Raw genomic sequence first — 16,234 nt, forward strand, 5'->3', positions numbered from 1 at the left:
ATATCGGCGCGGCATTTAAGGAAATAATTGGGCGTTTGTGTTTCGCGTATCCGGCACGAAGGTCGACTTCTCAAAGTATTGTTTTAAATTACTTTTCTTATCATTTGGATCCTTTAAAACGAGTTATATACAGAGTGTTTGGCCACCCCTGGGAAAAATTGCAATAAGAGATTTTTAGAGGCCAAAATAGGACGAAAATCAAGAATACCAATTTGTTGACGGAGGCTTTGTTAAAAAGTTACTAACGTTTTAAGTTCCGCCCGTACTTAATTTTTTTCTCGAAAATGCGCAGGATTTCGGGGGTATGTCCATTCACCAAAAATGATTGTAATTGATCCCCGCAACTGAAAATAATTTTTCCAAAACGATTTGAAATTTTTTTTTCCATCGAAAAATTTCATACTTTTTCGAATTTTTTTTCTCGAAAATGCGCAGAATTTCGGGGCTATGACTATTGACAAAAATGATTGTAATTGTCCCCCACAGCTAACAATATTTTTTTCAGAACGATTTGAAATATTTTAATTTCGTTAAAAAATTTCACACCTTCTCGAATTTTTTTCTAGAAAGTGAGTAGGATTTCGGGGGTATGTGTATTCACCGAAAATGATTGTAATTAACCCCAGCAACCAAAAATAATTTTTTTAGAACGATTGGAAATTTTTTTTTTCGCCAAAAAATTCAGGCACTTACACCCGGTCGATTTTTCTTAAAAATTCGGTTTTTATTTTTAATTACTTTAGTTGACGCTGTATGGAAAAGTTGTTTAATACTTTTCTGTAGGTATCCATGAGCTCTACTTGAGCAAACAATTTCAGTGAAATATATTCACTATTATAGGAGTTATGGCTCGTTAAAAATTAGACCATTTTTATGAGGTTTACACCGATTATTTTAAATGTTATTTAAATAATTTGTATACTATAAAGGTAAATGTTAAATAAAGCTTAAATTTGTGATTACGATACTACAGTAATTAAATTTCATTTTCCACTTATTTTTGTCCTTAACTGTAAATGGACCGTAAAATGTAAATGTTATTATAAACAAATATTAAAATTTGCCAATGTTCGAAAACCTTGGAAGCCATTATTTACAGATTTCCTAGTAATGCATAAATTGTGTACGTCTTTATTATAAACGAATATGTAATTTTATCAATTTAAAAGAAAAATTATAAATCACAATTAAAGGTAATATTTGATTATTTATAAAATGTTAAATTTAAAAATTTCGAGTCAAAGGACAAAAAGTTTTTATCAAATTCAAACTCTCGTTTAAATCGCCGACGATAGATAACAATTTTCACGTGAAACATCCGGCCATAAAAATCGTAACGAGTATATCGTTTAATCGGTTCCATCGCCGGATTTTAAACAAATGAATCTGTTTTCAGACGTTACGCGCTTATATCCTTTGTGTTTTTTTAAATCAGCTTTAGCGATTGGTTCGTTCATTGTCAACATCCGTGCTAAAAACATTGACTAGCTTTTCAGAGCTATAGGAATCAGCCAATGGTTGTTTACACTTTTCGCGCATGCGCAATAAGCGCAGTCAATGCGAACAAACTTAATGTTGACCGACGTGGATAGACGAGCGGCAAATAGCTCGACGTGCGAATTAATTTCGTGTAACGACAAGCAGCCGAGTTTATGGATATTAATTCAACCTGTCAACTACATTATACTATCATGTGACGCCCAAGGAAACGATAACGGCTGAAAGTCTGCGGTTTGCAGCAAACATCAACATGTTTTAACACTTGCAGTATCATCTCCGGATCAGCTGTCATAAGCAGACGATACACAGGTAAAATTCACATTACGAGTGACAGTTTATTCGTTAAATCATCCACTAAATCATCTAAACATCCTCGCCCAAATAAAAATATAAATCCACCGTTGTTTCCATATACAGAAATCTTTCTGTTTACAACTAGCCTTTTACCTAATTAGTATTTATATTATCATCGATTGGTTTAAATACTATAGTATTTCAAATATAATTGTACAGATTCTGCAATCTACATTTACGATTTTCTTTCAAAATTTTCTTACTCTAAGTAAATATTTCATTCCTACGTATATCTATTCTTTCCATTGTTTCAGTATCAGCTGTTATTCATTGGATCATAAGGTCATGGAATTAAGTGAAACCAGTGTACAAATAAGAGATTGTTCCATAGATTTCATTCCTGTATACGTTAAACAAGAGAACAATGAACGCGAAACAGATTTCAATGACATTGAAATAATTAATGCAGCTCAACATTTTTGTGCCATTGAGATTAAAGAAAGTAAAAGGTACGGCACAGTTATTGAAAACAAAGAATCGATTATAAATAATAAAGATTACATGCAAAATGCTAACTTAAATAATTTAATTTCTACGTTGAATTCTACAGAACAAAATGAGAATTATAACATTAATAGCATATTGAATGGGTCGATGTATTTACAGAATTTAGACTATGAAAATGTGAACATAGAAATACAAAAACCGACAAGTCAAATTTCAGAAGTTTTTATTGATCATAATGAACAAATACAAACAGCTAATTATAGTATTTCTACGGTTACTATACCAAGCGAACTCTTAGGACTAAACCTTAATATAAAGAAAGAAGATGTAATAGATCAAGAAACGGTCTATACAACAAAATGGTTATGCAACGTAGATAACGAAAGTGATCTTCCAACAAACGTTTCCAAAAATATCAAGAAACTGGTACAAGTTCCTATCGACTTTGAAGGTACAATAACACCATTAACAAAGCAGAGGAATCAAACTTTAGAAAATGCCAATAACTTGAAAACTAAGGAAAGTAAACATGAAAAATCTACAAGGCAATTGAAAATAAGATCATTACAGGATTATAAAGAAAAGCTACGAAGAAAAGCAGAGTGCATGAGAGAAAAGAGAAAAAAATTATATGAACAGGAAAGCGAAGAACAACGTCTGCAGAGATTAGCAAAGGAAGCAGCGAAAAGGCGAGAGATGAGAATGTATTATGAAACGCCAGAACAAAGAAGAAAAAGATTGGATGCGGAAGCAGCAAGAAAAAGAGAATACAGAATGTACAATGAAACACCTGAAGACAGGAGGAAAAGACTAGATCGTGAAGCAGAGAGAAGAAGAATGAAAAGGCTTTCGTTATATGCTACCGAAACTCCTGAAGAAAGGAGAGAGAGATTAAATAGAGAGTCTGCGAAACGAAGAGAAGCTCGACTTAATCAGTATGCTAAAGAAACGCAAGAAGAAAGAAAAGAAAGACTAAGGAGAGATGCCTTGAGAGTTAGAGAAATGAGATTTACTAGGTCTGCTATTGAAACAGAAGAGGAACGCAGGCAAAGGTTAGTAAAAGACGCTCTTCGAAAAAGGGAGGTAAGAATGCATGGAGGCCATTCAGAGAATAATAATTTCACTGAACTTCAAACCGTTCGTAATTTTGAAGAATTAAACAATGTGCAGATAAAGGAAAATCCTGATAGTCAATTGGGAGGTCATTATTTGAGCAACTGGATGATGTGGTTCCAGAATTCATTAACTCAACCAGTTCATGTTGGAGAACAAATCAGCAAACCTCAGACAGAAAATGCTGGATAAAAAATTTCATATGTTTTTTTAGTATTGTACATATAATTTCTGAACATTCGCATGCATAATAGAACTATACAGTGACTAAACTATACGCGTTTCGTATGTATAAGCTTTTGATACTACATTTATGCTTGAAACACAGTGACAAAATGTAAAAAATAATTGCTGCAGCTCTTGTATCAACGTACTGTTAACTGCATAGGACATGTTAGCAATAGTTCTCATATAGTATACAACTTAATTTGTAATATTTATATAATTTATAGTCAACTATGATTATGATATTGTACGTTGATAAAGTGTAAAAATCTGTTATTATATATATAATAGAGAATTTACCAATTAATAGAGATAGTGCACACCCTTGAAATATTCAATACTGTTGATGCGGTAACTTGAAAGCTTTTGTCCCCTTAAGAGATGTACAAAGTATAGTAAAATTATTGTGATGTTATATTATTTAATGGAAATAGGAGAAGATTGTTGAAGTGTCAATATTGTAAAAAATTAAAATTATACGTTTGAGAGATAACAGAATAATTCGTAACAGTGCCTTTTTGTTCACTGTTTTACAAAAGTAATTTGTAATGCGATTCAAGCAATTTATACATATGTGCATAACTTAGGCACGAGTGAATATTGAATGATTCTGATGACAATTTGACTGTTTCTCGAAATATGTCTATGTACATTATAATGTAATTTTTTCTACAGTTCCTTTATATTAAATAATACAAGAAAACATTCTCATGTAATTCTATCAAATTTGTTAAATATTCCATCGTCCTGTCTTGTAATTTTTCTTTTCTCCCTGCGACTTATAAAGAATAATATCATATCGTCGTCGAGAAATTTAATTTTACAAGAAACGTTTTAAAATTCTTAGTGATGCTTCAGCTATTAAAGAACTATTTTCTTAATATGCGTATATACGTACTTATATGTATATACGTGTTTGTTAATATAATTGCGCTTCAAAAGATAAACGAAATTCAATGAATTATATTCACGTTTTATATTTTCATCTCAAAATCTGATTCAATTTTTAACAAAATCTCTTCATAAATAATGAACGTTAGATATGTCGTAATTCCTTCTTTTATAATACCTTATAACTGCTTCAATCATTTTTCGAATCTAATTAATATCTAATTAAGTTTTACAATCACTTGCCAACACATTTTTCCATGTAATTAATTAGTAATAAACGGTTACTGGAAGCGATAATTATTTAAACTAATTACTGAAAAATAACAGGATCATAGAATAGAAAAAATGGTCGATGCCGTTAGAAAGAGAAAGCAATACCGCGCAAGAGAGACAGAGAGATATTCTCGCCAATTCGATTAATCGATCCACAGTTTGATTATTTACTAATTATTCTTTTTCTGTGATTAATATATGAACTCTTAGAATTTAATAGCATAGTATAGACCTTTGGCAATATTCAAGGATACTTTTTATAACCATTCCGTCCGTAATTAAATAGTTATTAACAAATACCAGAAGTCGGCTTTGTTCGAATTTATTAACGTAACGACTTAGAGAACAATCACTAATAACTAATTAATTTAAGCGAGCAAATAATTCATCGATTGAAGCAGACAGTAATAGAATCATAAATGTTCCGACCTCCAATATTTGTTAATAGCTTTTTAAATATAAGCGAAGTGGTTATAAAAAGCATCCTTCAATATTGTCAAGGATCTATACTACATTGTTAAATTCTAAAAGTTCATAATTTAATCACAGAAAAATAGTAATTAATAAATAATCAAGCCGTGAATCGATTAATCGAATCGACGAGAATATCGCTCTGTCTCTCTTCCATAGTATTGCTCTCTTTCTAACGCCGTCGACCTCCTTTCGTATTCTATGATCCTGTTATTTTTCAATAATTCGAATGCCAATTCATAGGTAGCGTGGTGGTATTATATAAAACTAAGAGAATGATCGTTTATAACTAATTAATTACATGAAAAATGTGTAGAAAAATGGTTGTAAGAGTTAATTAGAAATTAATTAGATTTGGACAATGTTTAGAGCGGTTATAAGGTATTATAAAAGAAGGAAATCTTTAACCGGAAAAATTGCTCTAAATTTTCTCTGAGACTCTTGAAGGAGAGCAGTCAGTTTACCTTTGTCGACTTTCCGAAACACTACAAGCTTACGTACATACGCGTGATCTGTCATCTCTGGTATAAACCAGAGATGCCAGACAAAGCGTCGAGTGCACCGTGGACACGTCTCATGGGAGTTGAGAGAGGCAGGCTCACATTTGCCTTCTCGCTCTTGAACAACTGAAATCCAACCTCACGTCAACGGCATACGATTCGGAATCTCGACTGACCAGGTATTTTTACTTGCCTTTCCTAGAGTTCATTACTGAACTCTGCAAATTACTCCTGGTTTCTATTTGCCTCTGATAACCTCTAATGACCAGTGCTAACAAAAGTACAGAACTCCCGACAACTTTTGACACCGTGCAGCGACTGTTACTGACTGCTCCTGATTACTGCTTGCCTCTGCTGGACTCTGCTGACCATCGCTTATATTTCTGACAACCTATATCGATTACTACTGACTTCTGCTAACCTCTGTTGGTCTTTACCGATCTCTGTCAGCGTGTGCTTGTCTCTGCTGAACTTTCCTGGCCTCTGCCGAACGCTACTGACCACTGCAGGTATTTCTGATAATGTATAACGATTAATACTTACTACTGCATGCCCCTACAAGTCTCTGCTTGCCTTTGCAGGTTTCTGCTTGCCTTTGCTGGCCTCTGCTGAACACTGCTAACCACCCCTGATGCTTCTAACATCGTATAACAATTACTACATGCTACTGTTCGCCCCTGCTGATCTCTGCTTGCCACTGCATGCCTCTGCTCGTCTCTGCTGACCGCTGCTGACCACCTCTGATGCTTCCGACAACATATAACGCTTACTACTTGCTACTATTCGCCCCTGGTGATCTCTGCTTGCCACTGCTGGCCTCTGCTGTCCACCGCTTATATTTCTGGCAACGTACAACGATTACTACGACTCCTGCCTTCCTCTGTTGGCCTCTGCCAGCATCTCCTGGCCTAAGCTGGCCTCTGCCAACATCTCCCAACGTCAGCTGACCATTGTCAATCACTGCTGACCGTTGCTGACAACTTGTGGCATGATATAATATAATATAATATGTTTATATGTATTAAAGTTTTGTATAATGTAAATTTATGGCAATAAATGATATAATTTCAAAGAATTCCATGTGTTCTCATCATTTTTACTTTTCCTTTCCTCTCGAAATCATTCCCTTAGTTATAAGATACCTGCCACCGCTTCTCCTACCATCCCCTCCTGATAACAAGTGTAAAATGGACATAAAACCGTCAGCGCCTGACCTATGGTCGATTAGAGATACTTATTCATTCATTCAGTAAACGTCAGCTCCCGTAGTAGCTGCCAGAGATAAAAATTTGCTAGTCTAAAATGGACCTGAAATCGTCAGCGCTATAGCTACGGTCGATAGGTAAACGTCAGCTCCGCGTACTAGCTGCCAGAGGCAAAAATTTTCAAAGTTCCGCGGAAAAATTTCAAATCTGCCGCCGCCTAGGCTTTCTCACAAGCGCTCGCTCGAGCCTTCGTTTCTATATATACACTCGTTAACCCAACTCTAAATGGGCCATTTCATGACATGCCTTCCTAGCAGCAACATCTCCAGCAGCAGCAGCGGAGCCGGCAGGAGCTGGTCCTCCCCAGGAGGGGAGGGAGGTGGGAGTCCGGCCAGGTCTGGCTGGCGGTCTCCCACCCAGTGGGGGGAGGGGGGGGGTCGCTGCAAAATTTCGGGATGTTCCTTCCCGAAAATTTTCTAAGTTCCACGGCTGGCAGGAGACGACAACAATGGCGGATGGCGACTACCAGGAGAGAGGAGAAGGGGCCAGCGACGATCTTCCAGAAAAATTTCAAAGTCCCACGGCTGGCAGGAGGACAACAAACACTTGGCGGAAAAATTTCAAAGTCCCACAGCTAACACGGAGACCACTGGCGGTTGACGGCTGGCAGGAGAGATGAAAGCCGGGCTGCCGGATGGGTTCTTCCAGAGAAATGTCAAAGTGCCCGGGAAAGATTTCAGGGGGGGGCTCTTTAAAATTTTTGCCGAAAAATTCAGGCCGGAGCTGCTGCCTGAAACTTCCAAGAAATTTCAGGGATTCCGAGAAATTTCAGGGATTCCAAGAATTTTCAGGGTTTCCGAGAAATTTCAGGGCTCCCGTAAAGTTTCAGGGTTTTCCGATCTGTTTCAGGGATTCCGAGAAATTTCAGGAATTCCTAGAAATGACGTCATTTCCAGGAAATCCCAGAAATTTCTGGCGGCGGGAGATTTCAAATCTTTCCAGAGAACTTAGAAAATTTTTAAAGATACGTAGAATCGGTCGAGCGCTTCTAGGGGAGTCTTATAACTAAGGAAATGATTCGGAGAGGAAAAGAAGGTAAAAAATGATGAGAACAGATAGAATTTGTTTAAATTATAACATTTATTGGTGTAGATTTACATTATACAAAGGTTAATACATATAAATCATGTTAGAAGTTGTTAGCAACGGTCAGTAGTGGGCAGCGTTGGTCAGCGGTGGTCAGTAGAGTCCAATGGAGGTCGGTAGAGACATTCGGAGGTCAGCAGAGGGAAGCAGAGACCAGCAGGGGCAAGCAGGAGGAAGTAGTAATTGTTGTACGTTGTCAGAAGTATCCGGAGTGGTCAGCAGCGGTCAGCGGAGGCCAATGGAGGTCAGTAGAGGCATTCGGAAGTCAGCAGAGGGAAGCAGAGACCAGCAGGGGCAAGCAGTAGGAAGTAGTAATCGTTGTACGTTGTCAGAAGTATCCGGAGTGGTCAGCAGCGGTCAGCGGAGGCCAATGGAGGTCAGTAGAGGCATTCGAAAGTCAACAGTGGGAAGCAGAGACCAGCAGGGGCAAGCAGTAGGAAGTAGTAATCGTTGTACATTGTCAGAAGTATCCGGAGCGGTCAGCAGCGGTCAGCAAAGGCCAGCGGAGATTTGTAGGAAAATTCAAATGTACATATAGTCGTGTCTTGTACTTCGTAGAAGGAAGTGTACCTTGGTAAAACAATTTTATGACATTACCTGATAATTTAGGTTAGCAATCAGTAGAGGCATGTAGAGACCAGCAGCGGTCAGTGGAATCCAGTGGAGATGACAGAAGGCAGTAGTAATAGTTATACATTGTCACAAATATAAGCGATGGTCAGCAGAGGCAAGCAGTAATCAGGAGCAGTCAGTAACAGTCGCTGCACGGTGTCAAAAGTTGTCGGGAGTTCTGTACTTTTGTTAGCACTGGTCATTAGAGGTTATCAGAGGCAAATAGAAACCAGGAGTAATTTGCAGAGTTCAGTAATGAACTCTAGGAAAGGCAAGTAAAAATACCTGGTCAGTCGAGATTCCGAATCGTATGCCGTTGACGTGAGGTTGGATTTCAGTTGTTCAAGAGCGAGAAGGCAAATGTGAGCCTGCCTCTCTCAACTCCCATGAGACGTGTCCACGGTGCACTCGGCGCTTCGTCTGGCATCTCTGGTTTATACCAGAGATGACAGATCACGCGTATGTACGTGAGCTTGTAGTGTTTCGGAAAGTCGACAAAGGCAAACTGACACTGCCCGAAGTAATTTTGGACCGCCTCGTAAGAGTCGCGAGAGCCGCCGGTTTGTTGTGGAATAGTTTGTTATTTTCAACGCTAGATGGCGCTTATTTACCGACCTCAAACCCCCTGGTGCTAAAAGGCCCAAGTTTGTCGTGGAATAGTTCGTCATTTTCAACGCTAGATGGCGTTCATTTACCGACCTCAAACCCCCTGGTGCTAAAACGCCCAAGTTTGTCGTGAAATAGTTCGTATCGTCCTCGCTAGATGGGGTTTCTCAACAAACTTGGGCGTTTTAGCACCAGAGGGTATGAGGTCGGTAAATAAGCGCCATCTAGCGTTGAAAGTATCAAACTATTCCACGACAAACTTGGGCGTTTTAGCACCAGGGGGTTTGAGGTTGTAGCGGTAGTCCCTAGTATAATAAGTCACTAGGTTAAGAACTAGATGTAGAGTTTGGAAAGGTTGGTAATGTAATAAATGCAATAGGTAGTTGTAAGTCTAGATTAAGTTAGCGTCAGGTTCAAGGGTCTTGCCTTTGAATCTGCTTGTTCTGTACTGTACTCCATAGAGCACGGATGTGCAAAAGAATAAAGCATAAGTACAAAGGAAGCACGTGGTAACCTTATTGTTCCGATACCTCGGGTATACCGCTACAAGGTCGGTAAATAAACGCCATCTAGCGTTGAAAGTATCGAACTATTTCACCCAACTGGGCGGCTCTCCTGACTCCCAGGAGGCAGTTCGAAATTACTTTGGAATAAGTTTCAGATAATCGAGAAAGATAGCATGTGTTAGTTTGCCTTTGTCAACTTTCCGAAACTCTACGAGCTCACGTACGCGTCATCTGGCATAGGGAGTAGTGCACTCGGTGCTCAATCTGCTCTGACTGTCAAACTCTGACAGACATTCTCTACCCCTCAGTCGTTCGATATCGCTGCTGCGATCTAAGAACATAACAGTACACAATAGCAACGAATATGGAATGTAACATAAAATCAGATGTGTTTACCAAAGAGTTTGTTGAAGCGAAATTAAATTGCGTTCAAAAACTATTAGAATCTGATGAAAAATGTAATACGCAGAATGAACCATATAAAATAAAATACCAAGCAATAGAAATCCTTAAAATGTTGAAACCAGATGAAGTTGATATTCAAACGGACACGTCCGATGAAAAGAAAGAAATACTCCTTGGAATCGTACACTTGCAACTTGGTTTATTATACAGTGATACAGAGGAACTGAAAGCTGGGGAAGAACAGTTCATGAAATGTCTGGAAGTATTAAAAGACAAAGAATTGGACCCAGAAGCAGTTTTACTGGTGGTCGATGCCCTGAATCAGTTAGGAGTTATATGGTATCATTGGAATCAACCTACAAAAGTAAAAACTTTTTTAGAACGAGCAGAACAGATCTATCATGACTTTACAAACATCGGTGGTATATGCAAATATTATGTCAAAGTACCATTGTTCGGTATTAAGAAACCTAAAACTGAACTAACCCCTCAAGAAATTTTTGAAAAACTGAATATTCGAACTCTATACTTTTTAGCTCAGTTGTATAAATCTCTGAACGATCACCACAAGTCTGCAATATATTGTCATTTGACTTTACGCAGACAATTGGGTCATAATGCTATTGCGGAAGACCTAGATTACATTGAATGGGTATTAAATACAGCTACATTGTCGCAGTACTTCATAGTAAATAACAACTTCCCTCTGGCTAAACATAATTTAGCTGCTGCATCTTATATATTAGAACTATACAAATACATATTGAATGCGAAAGTTATATGTAACGGATACAGCGAAGAAAGTGAAGCAGAAATGGAAAATTTTAAACACAGAAGTGCAGATGTTGCTAGATGTTGGGCTAAATATGGAATTGCACTTCTAAGTTTCTCGAAACAGAGACTTCTAAAGGAAACTGAAACTGAGCAAGAGAACTGTCACTTGGATAATAAAGAATCCTCAAAGCCAAAAATAATAGAAGATTTGAAATTTGATATATTAGAAAAAAAGATAGAGCCAATTGCTCGTCAAGTTACCGATAAATGCTTACTAGATTTCGACGATGCTAGGTTAACTTTTTTAAATGTCAAAAAATGGTTGAAAGTTGCACAATTATATTATACGTTAGAGGATCATGCTTCTGATCATGTATCGATTGTACAAGACATTTCCGAGGCATACAGATACTTAGCATTTTTTGAAGAGCACGAAGATAGACAGGTAAAAATGCACAAGAAAAGGATCAATGTTTTAGAAAATGTCATAAAAGAATTGAATCCTCGATACTACAAAAAGGCTTGTATGCAGATTTGGATTGAATTAGGAGAAACATATTCTCACATTATCGATATAAAGTTTGATCGACTGCAATCACTAGATGAAAAACAAACACAGATTTCAATAAAAAAAATTAATAGATTAGTAAAAAATTCAATAAAAAATTTTCAGTCGTTTATTGATTCCTTAGGCATTCGTACTTCCGATTCTGAAATACGACAATTTCCCGATGATGTCTTGCGACCAGCTTTAATGGCTTACATTCATGTTGGCAGATTGTATACTAAAATTTTATTGAAAGATGATAGTACTAGGCAGGCACGACTGAACTGCATTCAAAGTAGTTACAATGCATATAAATTTGTAATCGATTATTGCGAGAAGTATCCTGATGCTGCAGACGTAATTAGAGTTGAATTAAAACTTTGTAAAGAATTAATAAATTTACAACCTATACAAATACGCAAGTTAAAGGAATTAGGTTTCGGAAATTGAATCGTATTAATTTAACATTACTTCAGAAATAATTCAACATTCTCTATGACAATGATTAACTGTTTTAAGTAAATAATTATTCCAAAGCAGTTCTGTGTACCTCTTTATTATATCTAATTGCAATGTTGATATTTATTCATATTCGAATTTAATTCTAATAGCTTGTAATGTGTTATGGTGACCTCTCTGATTGCAAATGTTTTTACGTTGTTGCAATATGTATTATATACAATGATACTCTCTGATAATTTCACGACATACTAATTACAAAATTAACAAATGCATGTAGAAGTTATACAAACGTTATTTTAAAGCTGCATTTATTTTTTTTTTTATGTAAAAATTGATGTATCACACTATTTTAACAATAAATAAAAAATAATGCATTTGGTTCAGTTGATTTCCTTACCTTAAAGTAAATTACTACTTTTGTTTTTTTGTAAAGTAAACAAAGATTGAAGGTAGACATAAAACAAGCATAGTCTTATAAATTTGTATTTATTTTGTATGACAAAAGATTACTTCTTTTCCTTTTTCTTTCCTCCAGCAGATTTCTTTTTTTTGTTAACCTTCTTTTTTAATCTGTAGAATACGTCTGTCCTAAATTTATTTCTCATTTGCCTTGCTTTCCTTAATTTAAAACGATCAAAGTCACTGAGTTCCATACGCTGAAATTAAAAAAACTCATTTATTTTTATTCGTTGTGCAAAAATGTACTATTTTCTATTATTAAATGTTTCAAGAAATGAAGGCAACAAGCTTCATCTGTAATACTAAATATACCTTCTTTTTAGCTTCAACCTTCCTTGCCCACATAGTCTGTTTCCAAAGTTCACTGATATTTGCAGTTTCCCATGCTTTGCGTACAACACGAGTGGATCCAGTATATGGGAAACGTATTCGAAATTTGGTCAAGTGAAGTTGATTTAATCTCATCTCTCCACGCGGTACATTTGATGCTGGACCATCGACTAAAACCTATAAACGTAATCAGATCTTAACACAATATTTATTATATCTTTAATACTAAAGTTAGAAAACTTCGCATCAGTTAAAAGATATTAGGCATCAATGAAATATCAGCCGGCAATTCCTATCAAGATATCTGGATCATCATTATTGTGTTATTCTAGCAATTGAGAATATGGGTAATTGAAATAGTTACCCGATTTTGGTCAATGACATCCACAATTGTAATGAGCTTGCCCTGATGTGGCCCATCGCACACGTAAGCAACGCGGCCAGATTCAACGAACCTCTGGAATGGCTGTATAATACAAGAGGTTCGTTACTTTTCTCATTATTCAACAAAATTTTCGATCGCGCCTAATCGTTACACTGTTCAAATTGTAAAACATCTATAAAAAATCAACTACACCGAGGTAAGCATATTTACACCATGTGGTAGAAAATGAAAATGTAAGGTTATATCGAATATTTTATATTTTTCATATATTGTGAAAAATACGTAAAACAAATTGAAGTACATGATGAATAAACGAAGATATACTACCCGGACGATAACTCGTATATTGATGGTATTAATTGCACGCGAAATATCGATAACTTTCCAACTACATTTCACTTACCATGGTTGACCGGAACCAAAAGGCCAGTAAAGCTTACAACCGGATAAAATACCAGCAACACCAACAATTAGAAATAACTTGTTCCTACTTTAAATTGAATTTAGTGAAAAATACCATTTATTGTAATATAGAAAGAAATTCAAAGTGATCAAATATTTTATTGTTTAACTAAATGTTTGTTACCACAAAATCAGAATTGTCAGATTATTAATGACAATGCGAAATATTATGACAGTTGTGATGGGAAAACAATGTGTTTGATCTTCTAGTAACATTTTATTACTAAAATCTATCTAGTATAATAATTTCTATATACATACAGGGTGTTCGGCGAACCCTGGGAAAAATTTTAATGGAAGATTCTAGAGGCCAAAATAAGACGAAATTCAAGAATACCAATTTGTTGATGGAGGCTTCGTTAAAAAGTTATTAACAATTAAATTAAAAAATTTCAAATCGTTTTGGAAAAATTATTTTCGGTTGCGGGTGTCAATTACAATCATTTTTAGTGAATACACATACATTCGAAATCCTATCTACTTTCGAGAAAAAAATTCGAGAAGGTGTGAAAGTTTTGGGTGAAAAAAAAGACTTTCGAATCGTCTTGGAAAAATTATTTTTAGTTGCAGGGGTCAATTGCAAGCATTTTTGGTCAACAGACATACCCCCGAAATCCTACTCAGTTTCGAGAAAAAAATTCAGTATTGGTGGAACTTTAAACGTTAATAACTTCTTAACGAAGCCACCATCAACAAATTGGTATTCTTGATTTTCGTCTTATTTTGGCCTCTAGAATCTCCCACTAAAATTTTTCCCAGGGTTGGCCAAACACCCTGTATATTTCAGCTGCAAACTATACTTTTCGAACAGCTGTAACGTCGTTCATTTTACGAATTCAAACAAATTCTCTTACAAAAACATATTTTCAACGAGATATACTTTAAGACAATGAAAAAAGAAAAAATTGATACCACCTTAATGCTATCTTATTTTGCTATTTTATCAATGAGGACGATAGTATACGATATTTCAAAAGTTTTAAAACTTTAAAAACAACTACAAAACTAATTACTGTTATGAACTTTTACTGCCACGTGAAAACAAGTCTTAAACTACGTTGTCACACACTCGTGTATTAGTATGAGAAAGTAAAGCGAGCAAAAAGTTAAGGATTGGCGTCACGAGGCGTAATTTTAAATCTCCGCTGTAGTGTAGAAGCGATATAAAATGAGTTTTACAGCTGGGAAAATTTTTATAAGATTAAGGAAACAATTTAACGTTAATCATATTCAGTTTATAAGTAATGCACGTCCTACTCAGCCATGCAATATTATAAACATTCAAAGAAGATATAAAACAAGATTATCTAAGCCTAACCTTTACGTAGTCAACAAAAACGAAGGATCTTTTACAAAGAAAGAGAAAATTGGAGTTTATGGATATTGCTTGTTGGCAAGTAATAAACTTGTAGTTTGTATGTTGCGAGCCATTAATTATACTTATAATCCTCAATTATTCTTCACTTTGTCATGGAAAATTAATTAACTATTCTAATGCTCATCGTTAATTTAGAGTGTACCAATTGTCACATTTCTACTTGGTACTTGGCAAGTACAAAGACGTAAATGGAAGTTAAATTTACTAGAAACTTTAAATAATCGTATTAACCACGAGCCTCTTGAGCTACCGAATAAGTAAGATTATTGAAACACATGAAAATGTCACTACCACAATATCAAGCAATAGAATAAATTTGAGTAATTTTATTTAGTTTAGAAGAACTGGAGTCAAAAGAATATTATCCCATGAAAGTAAAAGGAACATTTGTGTATGAGAAAGAATTTGTAATAGGACCTAGAAGTTTGTTAATGGATGGTGAAACAAAAAGCAGTGGATCTTTGGTTGGGAGTGGAGAAACCCAGAAGGGATATTGTGTTATTACACCCTTCAAATTATTAGATAGAGAGTAAGTACCATTTGTCACCAAATAAAATAGTTTTGAAATAAAAATATGCATAAAATTCGTAAAATATTTTGCAGTTGTACGATCTTAATAAATCGTGGATGGATTCCAAGAACACTTAAAAATCCAGTAAAAAGGCAAGAAGGTCAAGTAGAAGGAGAAGTTGAAATTACAGGAATCTTACGGTTGAATGAAACAAGACCACCATTTGTTCCTAAGCATACTACAAAAGATGACATGTGGTATTACAGGTACAGGGAATGTTATTGGAGTTTCTAAATAATAAATATTGTTGTTTGATTTAAACAAGTTTGCATAATCTAAAATAATTTTATTTTCCAGAGATGTAAATGAAATGGCCAAAAAAGCAGGGACAGCTCCTATATACTTAGAAATGATTTCCAATAAAGATTTCCCCAAGTTTCCAATAGGTAGTCAAACGAAAGTGAATATGAGAAACGAACATTTAAGTTATATTGTCACATGGTATTCCCTCTTTTTAGCAACTGGATATATGTGGTATAAGTTAATTATTAAAAAAGTGCCAATTTTAATTTGAAAGACTACCCGAGTTTAAAGAAAGGAGCAATTTCTAGAAAATAAATGTATGCAGATTATACGAAATGTACGATAATTATCGAGATTAAATTATACTTT

General features: G+C 35.5%; 4 protein-coding genes and 1 long non-coding RNA gene across 7 annotated transcripts; 4 read left to right on the top strand and 1 right to left on the bottom strand.

Moving 5' to 3' along the window:
• Window positions 1-1,457: 1,457 nt before the first annotated feature.
• Window positions 1,458-4,395, top strand: LOC143343211 (uncharacterized). 2 transcript variants are annotated; one of them, XM_076767857.1, is made up of 3 exons: window positions 1,458-1,809; window positions 2,109-3,353; window positions 3,472-3,610. In XM_076767857.1, exons 2-3 carry the CDS (start codon window positions 2,140-2,142, stop codon window positions 3,473-3,475), a joined length of 1,218 nt encoding a protein of 405 aa, XP_076623972.1. In that variant the 5' UTR covers window positions 1,458-1,809; window positions 2,109-2,139; the 3' UTR covers window positions 3,476-3,610. The 2 variants fall into 2 exon arrangements, with proteins under 2 accessions (XP_076623972.1, XP_076623971.1); XM_076767856.1 differs by having other exon boundaries at window positions 1,459-1,809; window positions 2,109-4,395.
• Window positions 4,396-5,747: 1,352 nt separating this feature from the next.
• LOC143344015 (uncharacterized) lies at window positions 5,748-6,464 on the top strand. Its single transcript, XR_013080042.1, has 3 exons — window positions 5,748-5,953; window positions 6,044-6,283; window positions 6,356-6,464. It is a non-coding gene; the product is annotated as an uncharacterized LOC143344015 (long non-coding RNA).
• A 3,360-nt stretch (window positions 6,465-9,824) lies between these two features.
• Window positions 9,825-12,386, top strand: LOC143344166 (KIF-binding protein). The gene has a single exon (XM_076769950.1). It carries the CDS (start codon window positions 10,214-10,216, stop codon window positions 12,023-12,025), a length of 1,812 nt encoding a protein of 603 aa, XP_076626065.1. The 5' UTR covers window positions 9,825-10,213; the 3' UTR covers window positions 12,026-12,386.
• A 118-nt stretch (window positions 12,387-12,504) lies between these two features.
• Window positions 12,505-13,658, bottom strand: Rpl14 (ribosomal protein L14). Its single transcript, XM_076769954.1, has 4 exons — window positions 13,615-13,658; window positions 13,191-13,292; window positions 12,809-13,003; window positions 12,505-12,693 (listed from the first exon to the last, which is right to left on the bottom strand). The coding sequence occupies exons 1-4, from the start codon at window positions 13,615-13,617 to the stop codon at window positions 12,544-12,546; spliced, it is 450 nt and encodes a 149-aa protein (XP_076626069.1). The 5' UTR covers window positions 13,618-13,658; the 3' UTR covers window positions 12,505-12,543.
• A 1,095-nt stretch (window positions 13,659-14,753) lies between these two features.
• Surf1 (surfeit locus protein 1) lies at window positions 14,754-16,150 on the top strand. Of its 2 annotated transcripts, none has more exons than XM_076769952.1 (5): window positions 14,754-15,066; window positions 15,187-15,308; window positions 15,386-15,580; window positions 15,655-15,828; window positions 15,920-16,150. In XM_076769952.1, the coding sequence occupies exons 1-5, from the start codon at window positions 14,842-14,844 to the stop codon at window positions 16,134-16,136; spliced, it is 933 nt and encodes a 310-aa protein (XP_076626067.1). In that variant the 5' UTR covers window positions 14,754-14,841; the 3' UTR covers window positions 16,137-16,150. The 2 variants fall into 2 exon arrangements, with proteins under 2 accessions (XP_076626067.1, XP_076626068.1); XM_076769953.1 differs by having other exon boundaries at window positions 14,906-15,070.
• The last annotated feature ends 84 nt before the right edge of the window (window positions 16,151-16,234 follow it).

This window comes from Colletes latitarsis, chromosome 7 (assembly GCF_051014445.1).
Source record: "Colletes latitarsis isolate SP2378_abdomen chromosome 7, iyColLati1, whole genome shotgun sequence".
In the NCBI taxonomy this organism is placed as follows: Eukaryota; Metazoa; Arthropoda; class Insecta; order Hymenoptera; family Colletidae; genus Colletes; species Colletes latitarsis.